General features: G+C 45.5%; 1 protein-coding gene across 1 annotated transcript in view; it reads left to right on the forward strand.

Annotated features, from left to right (window-relative positions):
* Window positions 1–5,268, forward strand: part of LOC140420335 (heterogeneous nuclear ribonucleoprotein L-like) — a 56,358-nt gene extending 51,090 nt beyond the window's left edge. The window contains exon 13 of the mRNA XM_072504355.1: window positions 4,636–5,268. Coding sequence (XP_072360456.1) covers window positions 4,636–4,691 — 56 coding nt within the window. The 3' untranslated portion in view covers window positions 4,692–5,268. The remainder of the gene's footprint in view (window positions 1–4,635) is intronic.
* Window positions 5,269–9,977: the final 4,709 nt, after the last annotated feature.

Genomic DNA, 9,977 nt, shown 5'->3' on the forward strand with positions numbered 1-9,977 from the left:
TCTTTGCTTCTGGAGCCTGGGCTTGATTGAAGTGGATACATGGAGTTGTCTAATTGTATGGTGATTTAAATGATCTCCATCTAGTTAATTGGTTAACTCCTTTTGGCCATAGTGGCTGATGGGGAAATTTGGGGAGAATGCTGCATAACCATCGTAGGGGCTGCATTTCTCAAATTGAGAATGAGACCAGAGTGCAAAAGTAGAAGAGTGACCTACTTCACTGTTCCTTAACCCTTGGGGAAGGGCAGAAGCAATGTGTCTTGATGGCACAACTGGGATTTGGAACAACAGGTAAGTACTGCAGATGGTTAAAATCTGTAAATAGAAAATGTTGGAAATAATCAGCAGGTCTGGCAACACCTGTGGAAGAGAAACAAAGTTAATGTTTCAGGTTGGTGGCCCTTTGTTAGAACCTGAAATATTTCTCCACAGGTGCTACCAGGCCTGCCAAGTATTTCCTAACATTTTCTGTTTTTGTTTGGGTTGTGAAACAGATTGTGGTATGATGCGTTGGTACATTCAACCCAGCTGTCAATGCAGCTCAGATATTCCTTTTGAATTCTGAGATGACCAGCAAAAATAGCTAGCTGAAGATTTTTTTTGTATAAATCCACATTCAAATATTAGATCTTTACTCCCATACAACTTACAATACAAATTACCATGATCACAACATTTAAGACACATACGAGATTCAACTACAGCTGTCCTTATGCGCAAACTCTCAAATGGTAATTAACTGTAATTATCTGTGTAACATGAGGATTCAGCTTCCTGGCTGTTGCCTATCGATGTGTAATGACTTGCATAATTCACTCCTTTTTTTCTCCCTTAAGGGGAGTCTACCGTTAAACTAATGCATACCACCTCCCTTTCCCATATCTTTTATTTGGGGTAGCACAAGTAGATAGCACTGTGGCTTCACAGCGCCAGGGTCCCAGGTTCGACTCCCCGCTGGGGTCACTGTCTGTGCGGAGTCTGCACGTTCTCCCCGTGTCTGCGTGGGTTTCCTCCGGGTGCTCCGGTTTCCTCCCACAGTCCAAAGATGTGCAGATTGGGTGGATTGGCCATGATAAATTGCGTTAGTGTCCAAAAAGGTCAGGAGGGGCTATTGGGTTACGGGAATAGGGTGGAAGTGAGGGCTTAAGTGGGTCAGCGCAGACTCGATGGGCCGAATGGCCTCCTTCAACACTGTGTTCTATGTTAAGAGTACCCAATTTATTTTTCCAATTAAGGGGCAATTTAGCCAATCCATCTACCCTGCACATCTTTGGGTTGTTGGGGTGAAACCCACATCGACATGGGAAGAATGTGCAAACTCCACACGGACAGTCACCCAGAGCTGGGATTGAACCTGGGACTGGCGCCGTGAGGCAGCAATGCTAACCACCGCACCACCGTGCTGCCCGAAATGATCTCTTCTGATCTGTCCCTTGATGGGGTCATTATCACTTTCAGCAGGCGCTTGATGTTCGGTGTTATCTGCCTGCCCATGACAAAGCCCTTCTGGTCCTCCATGACTACCTGTAGCACGCAGCTCTCCAGCAGCCTCTCCAGGGCCTTCACCAGGATCTTTGTGTCTATGTTGAGATGGACCTCAAGGTCCTGAACTCTGTTGGGTCTTTGTCCTTTTTGGATATCAGCGATATTGAGGCTCGTGCCAGTGTTGGCGGCCGGGTGCCCCTTACTAACGAGTCTGCGAACATCTTCTGCAGGTGTTGGGTCAATGCTTTAAAACATTTTTTAGTGTACCCAATTTTCTTACAATTAAAGGGCAGTTTAGTGTGGCCAATCTACCTACCGTACACATCTTTGGGTTGGGGGTGGGGGGGGGGGCGAGATCCATGCAGACATGAGAAGAATGTACAAACTCCACACGGACAGTGACCCGGGATCGAACCTGGGTCCTCAGCACTGAGACAGCAGTGCTAACCACTGCACCATCGTGCCACCCTCTGTGGGGCCAGTGCTGCTGCGAATATTTTGTAAAAGTCTGCCGGGAATCCATCTGGCCCTGGTGCCTTCCCCGCCTGCCTGGAGTTAATACTCTCCATGACTTCCGCCTGTTCTAATGGTGCTCCAGGCTCTGTATCTTCCCTCACGACTGGCATGTCAAGTCCATTGAGAACTGCTTCTTAGAGTTCCTTCTCTGGGGGTTCGGAGGTGTACAGTCCTCTGTATAAGGTTGCAAAGGCGTTGTTTTCTGGTGCAGCGACTAGCATGCCACTTCTGCCTTTAACCTGAGCTATTTCCCTTGTGGCTGCCTGCTTACTCGGCTTTTTCTCCGTGTTTGTAAAAGGTCCCCCGTGTCTGGCGGAGCTGGTGCACTGCTTTCCCAGTGGAGGTCAAAGTCCATCTGTAGCTCTTTCTTCTCCTCCAGTAGGCCCATGGTTGGGGTTGAGGAGTACCGCTGATCCACCTCCAGTATGGAGTCGACCAGCTGTTGCCTAGCTGCCCTCTCCTCCCTATTGTTGCGCTCATTGTACACAATTTTCCCCCATATCACTGCCTTCAGCGCCTCCCAGAAGGTAGAGGGTGTGACCCCTCCCCATTTTGGTTGTTGGTAACGTACTCATCTATGGCCTGTGATATCCATTTGCAAAATGCCTTATCGACCAGGAGGGCCGTGTCCAACCTCCATTGGGGGGTGGGGGTGACGGTGTTTTGCCCATCTGGTCTCCAACCTCTCATCCACGTAATGATGCACTTAATGAATTTAGCATCTTCCCAGTTGGGATTCGTACACGGTTACGTGGACCACTGGTGCCCATTCCAGGACGTCAAGAACCATGACCACAACCCCCCCTCACCCACCCCAAAAAGTCCGTAACTGTCCTGGTCGCTGATAATACTGCCCTCTTATTGAGCAGTACGGTTTCCCCCATCCCCACCCAGGCCTCGTCCCACACAACAACTAGCAAGTCTGTCCCACCCAGCTCTTAAACGCAGTCGGTCCTTCTCACTCAGGTGGGTCTCCTAGAGGAAGACTGTTGGCTCTCAGACTTCACCTGGCCATTAAGTCTCCTGACATTCCAGGTGACTATTCTGATCAGGGGATGGGGTTCTGTCTTTCTCTCTTTCCCTCCCCCATTGGGAGTTGTGCCGCGGTCCCCTCACCCGTGCTTCCCTGTGCTCACCCGCTAGTGTAGGCTCACAGTGCAGAGGTTTATATGGCGCAACCTATTCTCTTGGTCCTTGAACTTCAGCGTCCCTTGTGTCGCCACCAACCTCGCCAGTGAGGTGATCCAGTCGCTCTGGTCGGATAACTTTCTCCAGCTCCCTGATTGTCACCTCCTGTTTCTCCAGTCGCTACTCCGCCTTTCTCACACGACTTGAAAGGGGACCAGTGCCTCTGCTACTGACGGCACCATTTCTAATTAAAAAAAATATAAATTTAGAGTGCCCAATTCATTTTTTCCAATTAAGGGGCAATTTAGCATGGTCAATCCACCTACCCTGCACATCTTTGGGTTGTGGGGGCGAAACCCACAAACCGGGGAGAATGTGCAAACTCCACACGGATAATGACCCAGAGCCGGGATCGAACCTGGGACCTCGGCCACGAGCCAACAGTGCTGACCACTGCACCACCGTGGTGCCCATGAGCAGTATTTATTTAAATATAAATTTAGAGTACCCAATCATTTTTTCCCAATTAAGGGGCAGAATTTAGCGCGGCCAATCAATCTACCCTGGGGGTGAAATCCACGCAGACACTGGGAGAATGTGCAAACTCCACACAGACTGTGACCCCGGGGCCGGCATCGAACCCGGGTCCTCAGAGCCGTAAGCAGCAGTGCTAACCACCGCCCCCGTGCCGCCCCCAGATTTCCTTGGCGCATTGAAAAAAAAGTGAATAGTATTTGTCGAGACCAAATCACATTTGCTACTGTTATCACTAACTTGTATTGAGGAGAGTATTTTTCACTTGGAGGAGGGGGGAAATTTGTCAAGTAGGTTTGTATGTCCAGAAGTATTGAATTCACCACATCTGGGCTTTTGTGTATGAATTGCACTAAAGCAGTTTTTAGATTGAACAAGTGTATATTGCAGGAATTTCTGGTGGTTGTGAATAGCAGAATTTAATTGAAACATTTTTGTGAACAGAGTTGGCAATTGATTGGAATGAAGTTAAAACGAACATTTCGTAAAATATGTAAATCTCCAATTTTCAAAGTCTTAAAGCAAATGAATAATGGGTTATTGTTGTGAAAATAGCCTGTGCCAGCATTATGTCAGAAAGCTTTTCTTCCTAATAGAATGATAGATTATTGATTTGTGGTACGGCCACATTGTTGCAGTATATGTGGCAAAAAAATAGAATTATTTATTTATATAATACATATATGTGTGTGTGTGTGTGTGTATATATATATATATAAACATTTTTGAGCTAGCAAATGATTTAATTTACATAAGCCTATGCAATGTGACACATTTTCAACATTTAAATTGGAATAAACAAATGGCAAATAATTTATAATATCAATTTGAGTTAATGGTAAGGGATTCTACAGACAGTATCAACTTTTGTAATATTAATGTATATTTTAATTTGTTATTAATGTTTAATGCATGCATTTTATAGTTTGTTTGGAAGCCAAGATTCAAATGAAACTCCATTTGTATTTTTAGGTGGCCCATATCCTTACACCTTGAAACTCTGCTTCTCCACCATGTCCCATGCATGAAGATCCAACTAAAGTTTGAAGAGGATTTTGAATTAACACTTGTAGTCAATGTAAAACGGGCTATTTCCAAATTGCGAGAGAAACCTAGATTTCTAGTGTCTGTCTTGCACCTAAGTGAAAGATATTTTTTGTTTCTGTTTTAAATTGTAACTTTTTTTTCAGAATTGTATCAGTGTAAAAGTAGACGTTTAACCAAGTTCCTTTTCTCAGTAATTTTCTTTGCAGTCAGTGTGTCAGTACTTAGGAGCTTAATGTTTATGCAAGTGACCTTGTAAATTAGAACTATGCAAGTGGTTTAAAAAAAAAAAAAAAATCTGCTTGAGGAATATTCACAAATTTAAAGGCACTTTTCTCCAGTGACATGAAACTAGGATTATCATTCTTTGGGAAGTGTAGTTTGCAAGTTTGTTTTACTATAAACTAAATACCATTGTCATCTAGAAAGTTCTGTGTACTACAACTGAAGTGCCAACATAGTGATTTTGAACACTATACCTGTACTTGGTATATGGACGGCTTGTTGCCACATGTTAATTCTTGCTGTGGTTCAGTACTCATTAAACAATTATTACCAGTATCTGTGGATTGTTTCTCTGTTAGCAATAATAAAGGTTGTAAAACTAAAATTGGAGGTCACCTTGTCAAAACTGAGCTGACCCTAACTAGGCCTCTTACTATTTGTTTCTCCTCCCTCACACCTCCACACCACAATCGTTCTGCACAATGCATGTGGGGAAACCTGTTGCACAGTTTGATCTTCCAAGTTTTGGTTGTTTATTAACAGGACATCAACAAGGATCTGAGATTTAATTGCCAGGCACGTCCTCTTTGAGCCACTTGGCTAAGGCATGCTCATATTCTTCTAGAAAACATTGGATCTATTTGCCAACTAAGTTATTGCTCTCTTTCATGTGACATAATTCTTGGGGCAAAATAGTATACTTTTGATTGTGACAAGCTGTTAATTGGAGCAGACAGTAATAAACTAAAGTCAGCGTCTGTGATAGGATGCAAGACAGATTAAATGACAAAATAACATAAGAAAAAGCTTCCTTTGCCATTCAATATGATCATGGCTGATCCTGGTCTCAACTCCTTTCCTGCCTCTTCCCCATTAGCCTTGCCTTTCCTAAAGTTTAAAAATGTCTCATCTCGGCTGTGAATATATTCCATGATAGCATGCACAACTAGAAATTCCTTCTCATCTCAGTCTTAACTATGCTGAGATCATCAATGCTCAGTTTGGGCTCTATTAAGGCTACTCAACCCCAGGCCTCATTATGGTTTTAGTCCAAAGAGCTGAATTCCAGAGACCGTGTTTGAGTGTAGTGTCAAGTAGCCCTAGCAAAATTAAAATCAATAGGAAGCAGTGGGTGGGGAGAGAGAAAGAGAGAGGACAAGAGAGCAAGGGGAGAGGGAATGTGTCATTGGCTGGAGTCGTACCAAACACACAAATTATATGGTTGTTAAGAGGCCTATTATCTCAGCCCCAGACATTGCTGTACAAGTTCTTCAGGATAGTGTTCCTAACATTTGTGTCAGGCAATGGTTATCTCTCAAGAGAGAATCTAACCACCACCATGTGTGGTTCAGCAGCATTATCATCCTGAATCTCTCACCATCCGTATCCTGGGCCAGCCATATAACTATTGTGGCTACAAGTTCAGAGACCAGGAATTCTGCGGTGAGTGTGGTGTGGACTGCAGTGTATAAATGTGGGCACCATCTTCTCCAGGACAATTGGGAATGGGCAATACATGTTGGAATAGCCTGCAATGCCCACATCCTGTGACAATGTGTAACTCACCACCTGGCTCCCCACAGACTGTTTACTATCTATAAGGCAAAACAAAGTCCAGAGTGTGATGGAATACTCTACTTGCTTGGATGTGTGCAGTTCGTACAACATTTAAGGGGCTCAACGCTATCAAAGACAAAGCATCTTGCTTGTTTGGCACCCTATCCACCATCTTAAATATTCACTGCCTTCCTAATTTGTGGTAACAGTATACAATCTACTAATTGCACTGTGGTAACCCATTGTACCGTTGACATCATTGACCTACGACACTACAATCCAGAACAGTGTTTTCAAATTTTTTTTTTTCTAAACTTTTACCAACTGACTGACCTTTGCGACCCAACTGACCTTTGTGGCCCAACATTTTCACTTAACCTTTAATGTGACACGTGAGCCTGTTTGCTCCTCAGAATCTAACTTGCTTTGTAATTCAATGTTTCACTTCTGCTAAAGCCTTAAGCTGCTGATTTAAATTCTCACTGCATCCTTTCATCCTCTAACTCGCCATGCTTAGTCTTTAAATGCCTTTGAGAGTTTAAACATTCAGTTGCCAGTCCTTCCCTGCATATAACACATTGATACAATTAACAAAGCCATACCTCCAGAAATCATCTTGATACTGCTTTGTTCTTGATTTCAGTGCTTAGTAAGCTAAGCTGTTCACCAGAGGCCCTGGTCCTCTTTATAGCTCACACTGGCACTGCTTTGTCCTGCCCTGGACTCCTGAGCAGCGCTCTCCAGTAGATTCAGTTGTGAGATATTGGCCTGTTTGTGTCTCTGGCCCTCTCATGACAAAACAATCCATCTTCACAGTCCTGTTTGGTTGCTCATAGCTAGAAAATGGAGGAATCTCCTCTCCTGTAATTTGGTGCCAAAAGCATTGGTGTGCATGGTGCATGACCAGCTCTCTGCTGCTGCTTCTGGCGGGAAGATTGCATTGTTCGCATTTAAAACCTGGTCGTGGCCACACTCTTAATTTTGGATTTTAACGGTTGTCTTTCTTAGTTACAAAGATATCAGGAGAAATGAAAAGACTCTTTGATGGGGTCGAGCTGTTGTTCAGGAGATGTTTCCTCCAGGAATATATTTGGTTGGGGTTGGCAATCTAGTCCCAGGCCAGGTGGATTAAAGCCTTGTAAATGTAGTTACCGCTAAATGGTCACTGGAAATTCACATGGGCTTGGAGGAGGATGTGCTGGAGCTAATGTAACAACTGTGCCTCCTGCAGACCAGATGTGGATCTTCGCTATCTGATTCCAGGTGGGACCACTTAGATGGAGGTGGCACTGAGACTACCCTCAACCCCGTGCCCCTGGCGGTGCAGTTCCAGATCAAGATGCAGAGCTATGAGTTGTACTCCATCTACGAGGGTTGCTCCAACTTGCCGCTGGCCCATGGCAGCTGTAGAACAGCCTGCTCAACCTTCCTGTGGGTGGGGTTGCCTGTGGTGGGGTGGGGTGGGGTGGGGGGGGGGATGCCACCCTCCGCATGGGAAGGGGCTGGCTCGGAGCCCAGGAAAGAGGCGGGCAGAGCCCTGGCCTCAGCGGAAAAATCGGGAGGGGAGCGGCTCCTCGTGGCCATTAGAAATGTGCTGTCACTCCCTCACTTAGACGGGGCCGCTTGTGAGTTCAAGCTGGGTTGTCCTTGCCCATGTCAGAAATCAGCACTGACTAGTGACAGTTTTTTTTGTTTTCTTTAACTGTTCCATATTCCTGACGATGGTTTGCCAGCATCCTGTCTCCTTTCAGCAGGTACTTCCCCCATCAGTTTGGTGATCTTGTCCTGGCGTTCGTGGTGGGCCTTGATCCCCTTCATCTCTGTTTCAATCGGGGTGGGGGGGTTCTATATAAACTTATCCCCACTATTCAGAGCCATGCTACTGCTGCCAGAAGTCACAACTGGCATTCTTAAAATCACAGCCATTGGGCACTTCTCCCACGATCAGAAATGCCACGATCCTCCCGACACCGGCCAGCGACATGCAGTTTGGAAAATCCTGATCTATAAGGACAAGGGCAACAGATACATGCGAACACTATCACCTGCAAATTCCCCTCCAAGTCACACACCATCCTGACTTAGCTCAATCAAAAGCCTGGTACTCCCCAACAGGATTGTGGGTGGGCCTACACCGTAAGTACTGCAGCAGTTCAAGAAGGTGGCTCACCACAAACTTCTCAAGGATTTGAGGAATGGACAATAAATTCTTATCTGCAATGCCCAGATCCCACCAATGCGTTTTAAAAAGCCCCAAAATAACAGGCAAAGCAAGAACCCAAATGTGTTCACATCGCTACATCTTTTCTTTGGGCAAAGTGATCAAGAGCTGAAAGGACCTGTCCAACATGAGAACAAGTTCAGCCAGGTTGGATTTGTTTATTGTCACGTGTACCGAGGTACAGTGAAAAGTATTTTTCTGCGAGCAGCTCAACAGATCAATAAATACATAGGAAAAGGGAATAAAAGAAAATACATAATAGGGCAACACAACATATACAATGTAACTACATAAGCACTGGCATCGGATGACGCATACAGGGTGTAGTAATGAGGTCAGTCCATAAGAGGCTCATTTAGGAGTCTGCTGACAGTGGGGAAGAAACTGTTTTTGAGTGTGTGTTCTCAGACTTCTGTATCTCCTGCCCGATGGAAGAAGTTGGAAGAGTGAGTAAGCCGGGTGGGAGGGATCTTTGATTATGCTGCTCGCTTTCCCCAGGCAGCGGTTGGTGTAGATGGAGTCAATGGATGGGAGGCAGGTTCGTGTGATGGACTGGGCGGTGTTCACGACTCTGAAGTTTCTTGCGGTCCTGGGCCGAGCAGTTGCCATACCAGGCTGTGATGCAGCTGATCGAATGCTTTCTTTTTTTTTTAAATAATATTTTATTGAAAATTTTTGGTCAACCAACACAGTACAGTGTGCATCCTTTACACAACATTGTAACAATACAGATAATAATGACCTTTTTTAAATTTAAACAAAAACAACAACAAATAAATAAATATTAAATAACAAAAAATAAAAACTAGCCCTAATTGGCAACTGCCTTGTCTCAGGCCACACCCCATCCCCCCCCCCCCCCCCCATCCCCCCCCCCCCCAAGTCCTGGGCCGCTGCTGCTGCCTTCTTTGTTCTCCCCTATCTATCTTTCCGCAAGATATTCGACGAACGGTTGCCACCGCCTAGTAAACCCTTGAGCCGACCCCCTTAGGACGAACTTAATCCGCTCTAACTTTATGAACCCCGCCATATCATTTATCCAGGTCTCCACCCCCGGGGGCTTGGCTTCTTTCCACATTAGCAATATTCTGCGCCGGGCTACTAGGGACGCAAAGGCCAAAACATCGGCCTCTTTCGCCTCCTGCACTCCCGGCTCTTGTGCAACCCCAAATATAGCCAACCCCCAGCTTGGTTCGACCCGGACTCCTACTACTTTCGAAAGCACCTTTGTCACCCCCATCCAAAACCCCTGTAGTGCCGGGCATGA

The sequence above is a fragment of the Scyliorhinus torazame genome, chromosome 1, assembly GCF_047496885.1.
Source record: "Scyliorhinus torazame isolate Kashiwa2021f chromosome 1, sScyTor2.1, whole genome shotgun sequence".
Lineage (NCBI taxonomy): Eukaryota > Metazoa > Chordata > Chondrichthyes > Carcharhiniformes > Scyliorhinidae > Scyliorhinus > Scyliorhinus torazame.